The sequence below is a fragment of the Rhodamnia argentea genome, chromosome 10 (genome assembly GCF_020921035.1).
Source record: "Rhodamnia argentea isolate NSW1041297 chromosome 10, ASM2092103v1, whole genome shotgun sequence".
Classification (NCBI taxonomy): domain Eukaryota; kingdom Viridiplantae; phylum Streptophyta; class Magnoliopsida; order Myrtales; family Myrtaceae; genus Rhodamnia; species Rhodamnia argentea.
The window spans coordinates 12,793,985-12,810,801 of NC_063159.1; the positions used below are offsets into that span (position 1 = coordinate 12,793,985).

At 41.2% G+C, this 16,817-nt stretch overlaps 3 protein-coding genes and 1 long non-coding RNA gene across 7 annotated transcripts; 1 reads left to right on the top strand and 3 right to left on the bottom strand.

Moving 5' to 3' along the window:
* Positions 1-1,086: 1,086 nt before the first annotated feature.
* On the bottom strand, positions 1,087-3,896 carry LOC115726661 (pentatricopeptide repeat-containing protein At5g06540). The gene has a single exon (XM_030656635.2). The coding sequence runs from the start codon at positions 3,765-3,767 to the stop codon at positions 1,896-1,898; it is 1,872 nt and encodes a 623-aa protein (XP_030512495.1). The 5' UTR covers positions 3,768-3,896; the 3' UTR covers positions 1,087-1,895.
* Positions 3,897-4,068: 172 nt separating this feature from the next.
* LOC115726663 (F-box protein At5g06550) lies at positions 4,069-6,965 on the bottom strand. Its single transcript, XM_030656637.2, has 2 exons — positions 5,566-6,965; positions 4,069-4,551 (listed from the first exon to the last, which is right to left on the bottom strand). The coding sequence occupies exons 1-2, from the start codon at positions 6,909-6,911 to the stop codon at positions 4,311-4,313; spliced, it is 1,587 nt and encodes a 528-aa protein (XP_030512497.1). The 5' UTR covers positions 6,912-6,965; the 3' UTR covers positions 4,069-4,310.
* LOC125312686 lies at positions 4,778-5,556 on the top strand. Its single transcript, XR_007196774.1, has 3 exons — positions 4,778-4,891; positions 4,970-4,971; positions 5,144-5,556. It is a non-coding gene; the product is annotated as an uncharacterized LOC125312686 (long non-coding RNA).
* A 614-nt stretch (positions 6,966-7,579) lies between the features above and the next one.
* Positions 7,580-12,510, bottom strand: LOC115726664 (myosin-binding protein 7). Of its 4 annotated transcripts, XR_007196737.1 has the most exons (6): positions 12,063-12,510; positions 10,200-11,770; positions 9,805-9,851; positions 9,030-9,150; positions 8,807-8,921; positions 7,580-8,032 (listed from the first exon to the last, which is right to left on the bottom strand). XR_007196737.1 is itself a non-coding variant. In XM_048271499.1 (5 exons), exons 2-4 carry the CDS (start codon positions 11,589-11,591, stop codon positions 9,048-9,050), a joined length of 1,542 nt encoding a protein of 513 aa, XP_048127456.1. In that variant the 5' UTR covers positions 11,592-11,770; positions 12,063-12,510; the 3' UTR covers positions 8,625-8,921; positions 9,030-9,047. The 4 variants fall into 4 exon arrangements, 2 of the variants coding, with proteins under 2 accessions (XP_048127456.1, XP_030512499.2); XR_007196736.1 differs by having other exon boundaries at positions 8,807-9,150; XM_048271499.1 differs by lacking the exon at positions 7,580-8,032 and having other exon boundaries at positions 8,625-8,921.
* Positions 12,511-16,817: the final 4,307 nt, after the last annotated feature.

The following is a 16,817-nucleotide window of genomic DNA, read 5'->3' on the forward strand; positions in this document are numbered from 1 at the left end:
CGTGGATTTTCAACTTTACATAAATTAAAATAAATTTAATTAATAATTTTAAAATAATTTAAAAAATTAAGATTGAAAAAAGCTAAAATTTTGAAAAAAATTTCTCGTCACCAGATTCTTCCCCTCCCCCTTTTTTTTTTTTAAAAAAAAAATTAGTTTTTTTTGGGTAAAATTTTAAGCCTATTTTTAAATTAAATTAAATTTATATTTATATTTAAAAAATTAGTTTTTAGAAAAATTTTAAATCTAATTTATTTTTTATATTAAGGGACCTCTAATATGCATGTTATTTTTCGAATTTTTAGCTATTTTATTTTTTATTCTAATTAAGTTTGTATTTTTTTTTCCTATTATGTTTTTTCAACTTTTATCTTTCTTTTTTTTTTTATTAAAGATTGGACCCAACCCTCCGCGTTGCAAACTAAATCCCCATTTTTTCTCCATTTTTCGAGCCGCACAAAAAATTTGTCGAGTCGGGTGAAAAAAAAAAATCAATGTAGTTGAGTTGCGGGTCTTGTAAACTTGTACGATGTGTAATTACAAGAGTGCAAAACTATAGGCGGTTGCACAATGAGGAGCTTTTCTTTCATTTTTGTTTTTTTGGGTAATCAATCTAAAAGTCACAAGAAATAATAACAAACAAATGATTTAGACAAATTCTATAAATGTAATACGAATTACTTTTCAAACAATATAAACGATTTGTAATACTCATGACAAATCGACAAACGAATTGGGAATGGAAATTTTGTTGCTTTTTTTTTTTTTTTTGCTCCATAATCACTATTTGATTATTTTCAAATTTTGTTGCTTTTTCTTTTTTTTTGCTCCATAATCACTATTTGATTATTTTCCCTATTCTTTGCCATCAAATGTGATTATATAATTATTTGATTTAAATGACAAATTGGGAACGGAAATTTTGTGCAGCTACCAAACGCGTTTCTGTTTCGGGAACAAAATTTTTTAACAGTTACCAAACGCGTTTTGATTCTAAAAAAATCATCCAGGGAATGTAATAAAAAAAAGTGATTTTGATTAGAATCATTTTTTGGGAACAGAATCACTGCCAAATAGAGCCTAGGTGGTTGTAGTCATTGTCAAGCTCTAACTGTAGAACAGACTGCTTTCCAGGACGGCTTTAGCTAATCTTTGCTGCCTGGTCTAAGAAAATCACTTCGTTATGCGAATACACTTTGTAGTTTCCTGGGAAGCACTTTGCTTGCAGTACAGTAATGCACATAGCATCTGGCTCCTCACAAATGTCATTCTTCCCAGGACAGAACCACCAGCCATCAGGATCCTGATTGTATCTCAGGGGGCTATTTCGCATAAAAAATTTTAATCGGAATTGGAAGTGACAAAATGGTGTTCCCAGTTAAATGTACTGTCTGATTTATGTGGTCAAATGCACACAATAGTATGCATGATACCAAATATAGAATGTGAATACAATATGACATTTAGTATCAGACACGTTAAGACTTTACACTTGTATGAATATTGATTCGAAGCATTGAGAGCGAGATACTGACCATTCTTTTTCAAAGAGGAAGAGAAGCTGGTGCTAGAGCTAGTTCCAAGATTTCCAACTTTGCATGGGGTACCAGAGCAAAGAGAGCTTCTTATATTCAGCGGTCGAGGATGGGCAGCAACGGATTTCTGCTGCTTGAGCGTCATTTTAGATAGATGAATCAAGGAAAAAAGGTGCAACTTGGAATTTAAATTCGTCTAATTCCGTCAGGCTACACAATGACTGTTTGTCACCAATCAGAGTCCAAGGAGACGCTTTGCTTTGTCTCCCAATATCTTTGCCCTGACAAGGATCATGGGACCAAGCCACGAGCAAGAAAGACGGTCAATCGCTCTTATACACATCCTGCACTCGCTTTGTTTCACCAGAAATCAAGGCACGAACAAGCTCCGTCTTTGAAGTGATGGAATCGATTCCGGTCTCTAACAATAAGTTCCCGATTGAAGACTTTCGAGATCAATTTAGTAGCCCTATGGCAATCCTCGCATACTCGTAGATTCTTCACTATCCGAATCGGTGCCACAGCGCCAATTTTCATGATCCCATAGGCAATAGCAAGCTTTTCGCTATGCCTATGCAGTGCACTCTCCTTTTCTTCTTCATCTATGTCGAACAACGCATCGTCAATATTCCCAGTATATCCTACCAATCTTATCTTCATAACAATCTCCTCCCACTTCTTCTCGATCTTATGTATCTCTGGGTGTGATTTCTCTCCCGTCTTAAATTTATGCATTTTCCCATCAATCTCGATCGCACTACACCCTGGTTCTTTCTTCACCCCCTTTTGTTTCATCATTCCTCTCATGATATCTACACCCTCCCAATTATTTGCTTTTGCATGAATATTAGAGAGCAGCACATAGTATCCACTGTGCTCTGGCAGCAACTGGATCAAAGTCTTTCCAACTCGCTCAGCAATTTTCGCGTTGCGGTGAATCCGGCAAGCTCCAATGAGTGCGCCCCATATCGGAGCGTTTGGCTTCACGGGCATTTCAAGAACAAACTTCTCAGCTTCTTCCAACTTTCCCGCTCGGCCTAGAAGATCCACCATGCATCCATAATGCTCCAATCTCGGCTCAATTCCATAAACTCTCTTCATATTGTCGAAAATCTCAAAGCCCTTCCCCACCAAACCCCCATGGCTGCAAGCAGATAATATTGCCGTAAACGTAATGTCTCTAGGGACTATCCCTGCATTGAGCATTTTCGAGAAGTAATGCAGTGCCTTCTGCACATGGCCATGCATTGCGAATCCAGCAATTAGAGCTGTCCAAGTCAAAGCATCCCTCTCTTTAAGTTCCTCAAAAACATGAGTAGCTTTATCGATGCTTCCGCATCTGGCATACATGTCAACAACAGCTGTTCCGAGAGCCATGTTCAAGCTCAAGCTGTTCCTGATCAGATAGTTATAAACTCTTTCGGCCACTTCCAAAACTCCCAAATGACCACATGAAGATACAACGCTGACCATGACCGTCTCGCTCGCCTCAACACCTTCCTGCTGAAGCAACTCAAACAGCTCGATGGCTTCCTCGAACCGACCAGCCTTTGTATACCCATTGATCATGATACTCCACGTGAACATATTTCTTTCAGGCATTCTATCGAACAGCCTACGCGCAGACCCCACGTCCCCACACTTGCAGAAGCCTAATATCATGGTCGTCCAAGAAACCACGTCTAAACACTTCATGCTATGAAAGATTTGACTGGCCGCTTTGACATCCTCAAGCGATGAATACATGTGAAGCAACGAATTTTGCACGTGAACATCTCCGTCAAACCCACGTTTTAAAGCCTGACAATGGGATTGAGAACCCGACACAAGAGAGACCAATCTGGTGCAAGATTTGATCAGGAACGTGAAGGTCAGATTATCAGGGACCAAACCAAGACGGCACAGGTCAATGTACAAATCAATCGACCTTCCTGGGTTTTCACAATCTGAACATCCTCGGATCAACGCGTTGTACATGAAAAGATTGGGGCTTGGCACTTGAGAGAAAACCTTGAGGGCATAAACCAGCGAGCTAGAATTCTTGAATAACGTAGTGTCTACGCACAGAGCGATCAAACGGCTGGTCGCGAAAACGTCGAGGACGAGATGGGTTCTGATCATGTGGCCATGGATGATCTTCAGATCGGAGAGTTTGGAGCACGATTCGAGCAACAAGAGCTTCGGATTCTTCAGCCTCAATGTCCTCAGTATAGAGCTGCTGCCACCGTTCATCTGTCAGGTTCTAACATGTTTTGGTCGTTCACGAGACGGAACAATTACAAATGAAACGGCTTAGACAGAACCGTTCTTAAAAGTCTCAACTTTGGAGGTTTTCCACTGTCCGATAGACAAAACAGTTGCTGCTGGTGGGGGTAAACGCTGGTTGGACAAGCCAAGGCAGTTGATTTCTTGTCAAGGTGAACGATGATATCACCAGACCGAAACGCGAAATGCTTCTAGGCCTTCGTGCTCGTTTTGCTTCAAATGCGAATTCAGACCGGATGACTGAAGAATAACTCCGACCAATTAATGGGATGAAAAGGATATGAAGATTGTAAATTCAATAAAGAATGGCGTACAAAATAATTATCCGAGATACAACAGTGGGTATTACACAGGCAACTTTGATTCTCTTTCAAATCCTCCGGTGTTCTCTGGCAATCAGAAACTGGAGGTGAAAAATCGCCGCGCGCTTCAACTCTACTTAACGGCAGGTCTCCATGATTGTGAATTTGAATCTTCTCTAAGGATGTGAAAGTTGATTCACATAATATTCTAGAAAGAGAACGTGAAGGCACCAGCTTTAGAATCTGTTACTGAATCCCAGAAAGAAGGTTTCTTCTGCAACGCTGCCTTGTCCTCTGCTTCGAGCATCAGCTGATCAATTTTTCCTGGAAACTTGGCTTCGACTGCCTTTTTAAACTTATCGTGAAGATTCACCCGATCCCTTGTTCCAGAGACCAGTGTGCTGGCATTCGGCTTCTTCAAGAAATCCAACACATTCAACAAATTTCTCCTGCAGCAGAGAAGAACCATTAAAACTTTTAAGTAGATTGACCACATATTCACCCCAAAAATAGCAGCAGCATCTACCAAACCCATTTATTTAAGGAATCAACCTTTGGGCTCTTCTGCATGGTCTAAACTTCATACAAGAGCCTATATCCTTTGAGTGAAACAGAACATTTAATGTTACGGTTAAATAAGTAATCACCATCAGGGGAAGTATTATTTCCCATAAGGCCAACCTGAAATATGTCAAGCAATAAAACTGAAGGGGAACCTCTTCTCATGCATTGATGATGATGCGCGCACTAAAGGATTCTAAAACCACCATTCCACACTACTGAACCTCCGTCACAAGCACAATCTCTTCAAATCTTCAAAAGCAGGGGGGGGTTGGGGGAAGAAGAACAATGAACTATGCTACACAGATGTGGCAAGAGCAAAATTGCTATACAAAGCTATATCCCCTTTCATCTGCAGAGATTTTCAGACCTAATTCCAAAAGTGCTTATAAGAAGATCTCTCTTTCAATTCTTTGAAACTGGATTACTATATCCTCTATCTAATCTTAAAACCACCATTCCACACTACTGAACCTCCAGATACATTGATGTTCAGATGCATAATCTCTTCAAATCTTCAAAATGAAAATAGCTATCCCATACAGATGCGGCCAAAAAAAGAAGTCTATACAATGCTAAATCCCCTTTCATCTGCGGAGATTTTCGGACTTCACTCCAATAGTGCTTATAAGAGGATCTCTCTTCCTATTCTTTTAAACTGGAATTATTGTATCTCTGACAACTCATCAAACTGCTAAAACTCACATATGAAAGAGATAACCACTTGACTCGTGTACAGTCTCTGTGTTCTATTCAAAAGAAATAAATTTCCACAACTACCTCATAGTGCTCATCTATGTTACTGATGCAAACAGATATGAGACTCGCATGACAGGCCCAGCTGTCATAAGATCAGATATATTTTGTTTTAGGTTATAAAAGCAAACACCAATTTAACTTACGAGCTGACATAATTCTGTGTGATAGCTATGGACTCTTCCAAGTTAATCACCATATGCCACCATCCACTAGGCACAAAGATCACCTCTCCGGCCTTACAGATACACTCAACGGGCTTCTTTTTCCAACTCTTTGTGGCCCCATAAAAGTTCATGAACCACTCGTTTATTGAAACGGGACATGCTACCTCTGCCCCATCAGGGCTCGGATGAACCCCTGGAGGAACGACATCAGGAGGGAATAACACCCATTTCTTAGACCCCGTGATCACCGCATTCCAAGCTGAAGTCGAATTGGGATCTATATGAAACGATGAGCCAGAACCAGATGGTCCAATTATAATCCATCTATAGTCCGGCCTCTCATTACCCAAAACACTAAACAAATCCTCCCTAAAATAAACGGGAACCTCATAATCCAACCCCAAAACCGGCACTTTCTCCCCAAATTTCGGGTCAAACAAGTACAATGGCCTTTCTTCCCTGGTTTGATCTGAATAGCAAAAATAGTCTTCCAGTCTCATCTCCACAGGACCAACCGAAAATCGGACACCCGAGCATGTTTTAACCAAATAATCCCTGTTCCATTTCTCCAATGCCAACCAACCATCCATACACCCTTCCAACAAAACTGGCTTATTTGGCTCCTCGAAACTCCTCACGAACTCTTCAACGGAAATGCCTCTCTTCCTAACTATATTATCCCTCTCGAGCCACTCAGGCTTCATCTCGAGGTTGGCGCAGAGCCAACTCTGGAAGACATAATCCGAATAAAAATCCCGAATCTCCAGACCCAAATCCCCGACACTACCCACATCAAATGAAGGATGACAACCAGCCACATAAGTAGATTTCCAGGACCTATTGAACGAGAAATCGCCACCCAGAGCCTCCAGGACGAGGTTCCTCCAAAGAGGCTCGTGGTTGCAGAATATATAGAACGACTTACTAACTGTGGCCAAAATTCCCAATTGGGTAGCACTTAAAAGCCCCAGAATTTCAAGCAGTAGCTCGTCGGTCAAGTTCTGGAGGGCACCTAGTCCGGTGTTTCTCGAATTGGTGGCGTTCGGGCTGAGGAAGAGATTCCCCAGAGGTTGGACACCATGCGCGTTCGACCGAGCCGAGCTTTTGAGGTGGAAACCCAGCTCTCCATCTTCTGCTTCTGCTTCTTCTTCTTCTTCTTCTTGTTCGACGGTTTCAAGCTGGTGTGGTTGTCGCAGTTCGTCAGTACGATGGCATTGCTTCCTGGGAACAGCGTCTGATCTCGTGGCGCGAGTCTTGCGTCCGGTTTTGGGCTGCTTCTTCCTCTTCCTGTAGGGACTAGCGAGCAAAGTCCGGAAACGAAGCATCGCCTCGCGACGGCGATGAAGAAACAGTCGCCCGAGCACGAAGCTTTTCGAGGGTTTTTGACTTTAGTTGGCTACGGTAAAGAGGGGATGGACGGGCCGGTCCAACGGGTCCCGGTTCTCTTGATAAACCCGGTCGAGAGATATTATTAGGGACCGGTTGGGTTGAGTGGACCTCCTCTCCTCTTTGGGCTTAGAAAAATGAAACAGCTTCTATTGGGTCAAGTCTAATATGAGATCTTCCGGGTGTCCAAATGAATGCCATCGGAATACGCAAAATCAATTCATATGAAATGAGAAGATGGACATGTTTTGACCAAAAAAAAGAAGAAGAAGATGGACATGCGATTTTTTCGTTTTTACTCTTTGTTACGAATTTCGAATTGCATAAGCCGCAGCTCAACAAGACCCGCTAAGGCGTCAACTTTCCTCAAGTAGATCGATTTCTAAAAACTCGCTTGAATGATGAAACTGTCTGCCGATCGAACAGCCAAAACTCAGCGAACAGTTTTGTTGCTAGCGAACAATGCGGATGGACAGACAAGCAGCTCAACTCGGGGGAGCGATAACATTATCAGCTCGAGGTTTTGGTTTTTGTTCAGGATTCTCGAACTGAGTTGCGTAAATCTTAGTTAATGCAGATAAGCGCATTTGCGATCGTTCGTTCGTGCGAAATGTACAGGGTTTGCGTAGTTAAATGACTAGTAAAAAAAAAAAATGAAAAGGCTCCTAACTACAGCAGAGCATCAACCAACAGGCCAGTACATGCAACATGGGCAATCCAACACTCGTCCGGCAAGAAAACAAGAACCATGTATATCATGAAACGTCTCCTCTTGTCCATGACGTTACTTTGGAAACACCCCAGAACAGGACAAAGAGGCAAACACCATCCGATCTTGTAAGAATGAAGGTACTGGGTTCGGAATCTTCGGATTCGGGTTCGTGCTCTTGTGGATGCAATTCGTCAGTGCGCGAAGTTTCCCTCCTCTTTCACAGAAGTTATGCCGTATCAGCACTTCATGACAAAAGGTGCCATCGTGAAATTTATGGCTGTGTAACTTTGCAAAACGTTCCATTAATCAGAATAATCTCGTCCATACTTCTCTGTGCCCGACAAAGGCCTACAGGAGCCGTTTGGATATATCAACATGCGATCATGTCAGCAAGTTCGAAACTTTCAAGACTTTCCAGATGAAAACACGACGACGCTGTGTTGGGAAGTTCAAATAAATATTAGTTCCAAGGCGTATGAAAGCTAGTGCTTTCGGGGAAACCATCACTGCAACATAACTCCAGATGATAACACAATACATTACACTCCCTTGCAGTAAAAGAATCGGGATTTCTCAACTACCGCTGACAACCCATGAGACCAGAAAGTGTAAATTCCTAATTTCTCTTCCAAGAATCCCCGTTCACAGTTGAAGCATTCCCAATATCCACAAATCTTCCCAAGTCTTTTCCAATGAACAAATATGCTAGAAGTAAGAAGTAAGAACACACAGAGTACAGCATCCGTTTCCTCCCACTGAACTGAGAAGTTTATGTAGCAGCACTATCCTCTCATAATGACAAGTAAAAAGAATGTTCCTCTGGACTGGACTGCCTAAAAATTGCTCATCCCAATCCCCAGCTTTCGTATCTCAAATATGCACATGAGAACACATTGAACGACTAGATAGTATGGAACCAAAATTACACGGTCCTAGAAAAGATTGGAAATTAGAAAATTTCCATAAAAACTGACAAATATATACAATATGAACCCTCAAATGAGAACACTGGAAGCATAGACTAGCTATGCGAAGGGGAAAAAAGAATAGAGGCACTGCACATTTGAGTGGAATGGTTACAAGAATAAGAAATGTACAGGGAGGACTACCATAGATTGGTACCTCAGAGTTGAAATCCAACAAATCATATGGGCAAGCATGTGCTTACGCAGTATCTGTGATTCACTCACCAAGCAGCAACTCAATCTCTAGATCTCGAGAAAATAAATAACACAAACTAACACTGCACAAAGCCATCCAAATTCGGCATGAAGAAGGAAGCCATGAAAAGCAGACTTACTCAATCCACTTCCCATATATGAGCACAAGCTTGCAATACGTACACAGACTCCAAAAACTGCTTTCAAACTTGCGTACTTGTAAGACATCTCCCCGGCCTGATTTGGGCACTTTTATCCAAAGCCAACAGCAAACCGATATTGCTTGCTGATAATCCAAACATATACCTGCAGCGGAATTTTATGCAAGACTAACATCAGTGACCTGGGTTTGAAACATGAGACTTCACAAAGGATCAATAAGATAGCGGGAAAAAATTCGATTGTACAAAACACAGTTTTCTCTGATAGAATATCATTATTCTGCTCCCTGGAAAAGATTTTCGTTTTCCATTTTTCACTTTATCACAGTATTGTTAATTGTTCTTCAGTGAATTCTTTTCCAATGTGTAAGTTCTCCATGCATGACGCGATCTGCACTATGCATCTCAAAATTAATACCTAGTCAGGGCATGGTTCTGCAATCACATCTCTCCATTCATGTAAAATGTAATTGACAGGATAGTTCTCAACTTTAGGAGGTGTTCAAAAGACAAGCAACAAATAAGAAAAAGATGACGTATAGAGTTAAGTTGTCCGATCACATAAAGCCATTTCCTGCCATGTTGTCTGCGCTATATCACATATTTCAATATAATGATCCTTCGAAGTTCAGTCCAAATCATTCATCGGTTGACCGACATAACATGATCAGATACTCCAGGAAATTAGTAATTAATTTGTGCTCTGTTCAGTGCATCTGAAGAATACAAAGAAGAGGAAAGCTGCCGGAAAGAAAGATAACCAATTCAAATAAGAGCGCCAGACTAGAAAACAACTCACTTGCTTCTACGAGCCTTCTTCCTCCAAAAGACAAAGGACACGATCCACTACATAAATTGAAAGAGGAAAACGTTCAGGATATGTGGAAATGTTCACGCAAAACCCATATGTATTAAATGATAATGCTAAAACTTTTGAGCATTGATTCTTTGAAGCTTATTCTAGTTTAAGCAAAAAGCAATGAACATGGATGCCTAAAATTGACATGTTGGTGAAACTATCATCTTGAGGATGCATTATCAGAAATATGGAGATATCTTAAAGGCCAAGCTATTATACATATTCCAGTTGGATGAATAGAAATAACCAATCCTGAAGTAACAACCATTGAAGACTAATCAAAGAAATTAGTCATGATATGAGCACACCATTCACGTATGCAGAGAGCAGCCTACCTTAAAAACCGACATAAAGGAAAAGCTTGCAAGGACCGATGGCTTTTCCACAGGCATCCGTCTTTCTGGAGACATTTCCTTGCACAAATGTTGAGCTATTTCTTTCAATAATACCAGCTGCGCTTTATCCGTACGCATCGAAATGATTGCCTGCCTCATCGATTCCCTGTCAGCCTCAAGGGCCTGAAGCCTCATATAGAGCTTCACAACGTCAGGATCTCCAATTTCAGTTCGATTCATCGATTCCCGTGGAGTAGTCATATAATCATCACAGATCCCAGCTACTGGTTTGGGCTCTGTCATACCATTATGAACAGAGTCAATGGTATAAATTCTATCGCTCGCATCATCTCCAGGTTCTGATGTTCTGTCCAGTGTTCTCAAGTTAGAGTAATCCTCTTTTCGAGAAATATACTCCATTCTCTTAATGCTAATGTTGGGTCGTGGAGAATCTTTAGCCAATTCAGGACCAGTATCCCTTCCCAGTCCTAGAAAGGAACTTGAACTGTCATTAGAAAACCTCCTCAGGTGCCTTGGCCTTTGAGGAGATTGACCAACCGTGACTTTCTCTAGGGTGTTTATTGCACCAGGGAGATCGCCATCCAACTGATTACTGCTAGTACTTCTCTCCATTTGGCGAATTCTATACTCCAAGTCTCTCAGATTCTCCCGACCACGAGGAGTCTCGCCAAATGGATATTTCTCGACATCAGTGTCATCATTCTCACCTTCTAAAGGACCATAATTCTCATTTAAATTGCATCTCAAGGGAGGATAATCATACGGATGATATTCCAATTGATTATCAAAGTTTTCAAGCATGCTCTGGCTCCGGCTATAACCACGACTCCTCTCACCATCCGCCTCTGCCTCAGTAAGCCCATAACTCATCATTCTATGCTTATAAGCCTGCACTTCACACGTCAGGGATTGAATTGCTTGCTCTCTCTTGTACAACAATTCCTCCAGTGCTGTCAGCTCCTGTTGATCATGTCCCATCTTCTCCTCTGCGAAACGCTTGAATTGCCGTGCTTCCATTTGAATCTCTGCCTTCTCCCTCTGCAACCTCAAAATCATGGACATGGCCTCATTTGCAGCCGACGAAGAGGCATTCCTCTCCTCATCCAGTTCAGCAGACAACTCTTCTATAACCTGCTGTTGATTGCCAACCATTTCACGCAGCGCGATAATCTCGTTCTCAGCTTGAACTCTCGCCACAGATGTGATTTCCAACCCGGGTACAAAGAATCTATTGTCATCTTCATACTCATCGTATTTTCGTTTCACTGAACGAAGCCAAGTTCCATAAGAAGTGCCCAACGAAGAGCAACTACATCCGCAACTACAACATTGGGCTAAATCTCTGACAGGTACGAGCGCTTCTGACTCCATAAACTAGGAGCATTAAACCCCAAAAGTATTCCAAATTTGAAGAACTACTTCACCTCGCAATCCAAAACAAATTATTCAGAGAAATGGATCTCTCCAATTACACCTCTCTTGATACTAGATTCGTCGGCGACAATTTTCCTTCCCTCTTTAACTCCACCCACCAGCAATTCCTCTCAGATCTACATAATGCCACAGAAATCCTTTGAAGATCAGCAAAGGTGGCATAATCGGTAAAACAACCAATCAAGCGTTCGATAAATTAAGAGGAAAAAAATTAGCCCCAGCATTTTTCACGAGATCATGATACGCGTAATGACAAAAGCAGTCCCTTTTCGCCGAGCTCAAACTACACGCGATGTCAAAAGCATTTCTCACCTCGAGCTTAAATTAACAATCCACGACACCAAACTTTCTTGCAATGAAATCATTTTGACGATGAAGGAGAAGCTCAAATTCAAAACTAAACTATACCCGTAAGCCGATAATCTCCGTAGCAGACGTCAAAAAAGGGACCCAAATGAAGGAAACAAGAACCTCGCCCCTCGGCAAGTGCTGGGAAATGGAGGTGGAGATCTTCCCGCGTCAACGTCAATCCGAGAAAAGCAATGAAATCTTCAAGACCGAAGCCGAACAAGAGGAACGTGAAAGGAAGAAGATTTACCACCGCTTTCTCGGGAAAAAAAGAGAATAGCATTCCGCGGGAAGGGCCCCAGTGTCTTGGAGGGAAGGAAGACAGACAGACACAGATCGAGAGAGAATTGAGAAACCCTAGATTTTCTTGATTATTTTGCTTTTCTTGGAGCTTCTGCCTCGATGGGCGTGTTGTGTCGTTGTTACAGTTGAGAGAGAGAGAGAGAGAGAGAGAGAGAGAGAGAAGCTGAAAATAGGTTTGTTGTTAGAACAGCGAAGCGAAGCGAAGGATGAAATCGGATGGTTTGGATCAGAGGCGCAGGAAAAGAGATTTGCATGAAGACATCATCCTTGTCCTTGATCCTCGTTATCTCCGACGCCCTTTTCGCCGTACGATGACCTGTTATCTCCTAGTTAATTTGTTCGGATTTCACAACCAAAACAACCCCCCCCCCAAAAAAAAAAAAAAAGAAAATGATAAGGCCTTTTTTGTTCTCTTAATTTCAATATATTGGGGGCGCGTGCTGAATTTTCAAACTTTGCTTTTTAATTTCTATCTTTGCGACTGTTGGGGCAGACTCGTGTGGAATGACCATTGACCGCTCCATCTTCAAGAAGATTGGCTGAACATTTTGCAGGCAAAAGTGTAAAAGTACATCCGAGAAAAGGACGGCTGCTTTGCTCATTCTCCGGACTTCTGTCGAAATTAATGATGGGCACTACGTCTGCCACTCGTGCCACGAATTGGTGTAAAGATTGATTTTTTGACTTTTGTTTTAAAATTAAGAAGAAATGTAGAGAAATGGACTTCATTAGGATCTGTAAAGCGGATCGGTAATCATGTAATATTCTATAAAATCATGATTATTTTCACCTCATTTTTTTCATAAATCATTCATCTCATACTCGCCCGTGTCTATATCGTAAAAAGGTCGCCTCTCATAGATAGATCAAATTATGAAAGGCTCAAACAAATTAAGCAAGTGCTGCAATTAATTTATTGATTCTCTTAGATCTCATATCATGAATGTCGATCGCGAATCAATCAAAACAATACAAGCTCAACTTCCAGGAGGCATCGTTGTCCTGTCGTCATCATTTTGAACAAGATAGTATATATTCTGTTAGCCAAATATATGGCTTGATTTCAAATTGCTCATTATTTTGGTAAATGCCTTGTTCATCTTTAGATCAGTGGAGGATTCCATGTATGACCCTTTCGACATGATCATGGTCTGTACTTGTAGTTTATGCTTACTTTCCCTGTCTGGTAACCTTCTTTTCCCTTTAAAAAAGCAAAGAGAAAGGAAAGATTTTCACCTAGTGGAGGTCTTATCTGCCACGTTGCTCAAACTATCATTGTGAATGATGGAGCTCAATTAGTTCCGGCTGTTGCTGCACTTTCCAAATTCGTCCCTTTTCTTAAAACTTCCTTTTTCTCTAGGGAGTAATGCGTGGCCTTTTGGTTGCCCTTCTGAGGTGGTGCAACTTGCTGCAGAAGATCTGGTTGAGCTTCCGGAGATAGAGAAGGGTGAATTTAGGCCATGGACGTAACATGTTGCGCTTTCGGCAGATTGTTGTCATCTCACGGAAGCACTAGGGCGAAGAGCCATCCGGGGTCACTCGGATCTTGGTAATTCTTTCCCCAGCCTCTCATTTGGAGCTGATTTCTGGAGGGATTCATTTACCATCATCTGTTGTTTTCAATTTAGTTGAGCCTTCGCAATTCGGAAGATTATAGTTTCTTCAGGTCATTGCAACCCGCCAAAACCCCATTATCCTACATCGATAACGCTCCGCAAGCTTTGCTAGCTTTTTAGCGCATATAAATATGCCTTTGGTCTCTATAACTCTCTACTAAATTATAGTTAAGTTTAGACCCCATCTATCAGAAAGGCATCTATTATTGATTGCTATCTATACTTAAACTTTCTTGTCACAGGTCCTGAAATCAAAGTGTCTGGCAGACCTTTCTTGACGTCGTTGGCTACGGTAGACGTTCCATTGAATGCTGCCGTGTCTGCTTGCGTGAACTTGCTGTAAGATTGAATTTGCAATCGCGAGACACAGACTGTTCCTTCCTGTTTCCATTGATGTAATCCATGGCTATAGCACCAATAGGTCCTTCATTCCACCGTTGCTTTCAGGTGAGATTTCATGGAGATGAGACCAGCCTATCCTGTTGCCGATTCCATTGAAGAAGACGGCCGCTTGGGTGGTGACTTTACTGCTGGCCTTGGCTACAGGTCAACTTGGTATATTAAAAAGTTCGAAGTACTGCAAAGTTTCTTATACCCGCTTGTCGCGACCTAAAAAATAAACAAGTTAAATTCCAGGCTAATGGATTATCGGGTTAATTAATTAACTAACCTAACTCGGACTCTCCCAAGTCCATACCAAATCGCAACTTAAGGTTCAAATAATTAACATGCAATATGATTTGAATTTGGAGTCGCCACTAATTATTTTCGGTAGGTTGATTAGAAACCTAAATAAAATAGCGGGAGAAAACTATCTTATTTCCGCGAACCGAGATTTTGAATTGGGGATTTGGTTACGCGATTTCTCTAACGCCCTTTCGGTACCATTTTCATGAAAAATATTTGATTTGGCAATTTTGATGGATTTTACTTGAAATTCAAAGATGCAATTATTTTGGTTTTTTATCTTCTTTTTTATGAGAATGTAAAACATTGAACTTTGTGCGATATACACCATGGATGATTTAGAAAGAAAGAAAACGCAGCCAAGCACGAGTATTTACGGAAATAAATTAACATGTAATAATGCTAAATTTTGGAACACGTGGCATGTCTAAAATAAACAAACAAATGTTCAAACCAAACGATTACTTTTTGTAGATCGAGATGGAAATGATTACCTTCTATTACACAAAATCTTACTCACGTACACGTTATAGTTCCCTTCAAGATCTCGGAGCTGGAAGAACGCGGCTGTCGTCGAAAATGGCAAGCAATGGCGTTGTTGGGTTGCGAGGGGCGAAATATGTGTCGGGACTCGTCGAAGATGATACTCGACTAAAACTCCTTTCTTCACTCTCGAATTTTCTCTTCCGATTTTTCTCAAGAACTCTCTTTTTCCTCTCTAAAAATTCCTCTAAAAAACTCTCTCAATTCTCTTCCACTCCCCCCCCCAAAACTCTCTCAATTCTCTTCCTCTTTTATAGGCAAAGTTCTTCATCCTTCATTCTTCATCTTCACTTCCTTCACCTTCCATTTTCATCTTCTCTTCTTCATCTTCATTTCTTCACCTTCCATTTTCATCTTCCCTTCTTCATATTCATCTTCCCTTCTTCATATTCATCTTCTCTTCTTCATCTTCTCTTCACCATCTTCCTTTCATTATCTTATCTTCTTTATCTTCTCTTCACCATCTTCCTTTTATTATCTTCTCTTCACCATCTTCCTTTCTCCATCTTCTTTTGGTATTTGCAATACAGTCCCCGAAGTTCCAAGTATTTGCAATACAGTCCCTGAAGTTTTAAGTATTTGCAATACAATCCCCGAAGTTTCAAATCTTCTCGGTGTATTTTTCCATCCCGTGCCTAGTCTAGACGCATGCTAAATTAAGTGTTCTGCTTGCCCAATTATATGCCAATGCAATGTGCGCTAAAAATAAATATGTGAGATGATTTTTTATGCAAAAAATAGATTAGTCAAAATTTAGGCGTCAACACGGCTTCACTGTCTCCTGCCCAACTTCGAAGGTATGATGATGCCTAAAGATGATCTGGAGATCTTATTTTCTCGACAACGGGTTCCCCAGCTCTCATTCTTTCTCACTTCTTGTCTGTTGTATTACGTTACATGCTCCAGTAACTCAAAAAGCGTCTTGAGTGGTGGAGAATTGATGAATAATACTGGTTGACTTAAGCTCTTGACCTAGTAAATGAAACAAAAGCCACGAAAAAAAAGATCAAGTTCGTCAGCTTCAGCCTTCATATCATGTGACGAAGTTGTAGTTGCTGAGCCATTTCATCTTTCTATTTGAAGCATCAACTTGATTAAAACATTGACATTATGCTTACATCAAGCGTTGCAACATGGAGGATGACGACAAATGTCCATTTGCTAGGTCGAAATTTACTCCGGTTGCCATTCCAAGAAGAAAGGATAAGAGTGTATATAAGGAGAAAATATTCACTGGTATCGCACCATGGGGTCACGTGCTGATATGGCATGCATGTGTTTAATCAGCACCTATCGAAAAATGACACGTGTAAATTTGAAGGCTCTTAGACTAAGAAAAAGGAGATTTGTTTTTTTTTTTTGGCTCAACGTCGTAGCTTTTCATTCATCATACTTCGAAAGGATAACGGAGATTTTTTTTTTTTGGGCCGCATCGACACGTGTAAATTGGACCGGCTCAGCCTGTCTTTGCAATCTTCAATGATGGCCCGTAACTCCGATGGACAATGGAACCCGGCCCAGCACCATCCGCACAGCTGAGAGGCTATCAAAGAAGACCACAGATCAGTTGCCTTGTCCAAGTACACGAACGAACACAAAACTCAATGCTAGGGCCTCGATTTCCTCTACCTCTGCTGATGAATCTCAAACCGCTTCCACGAAACCA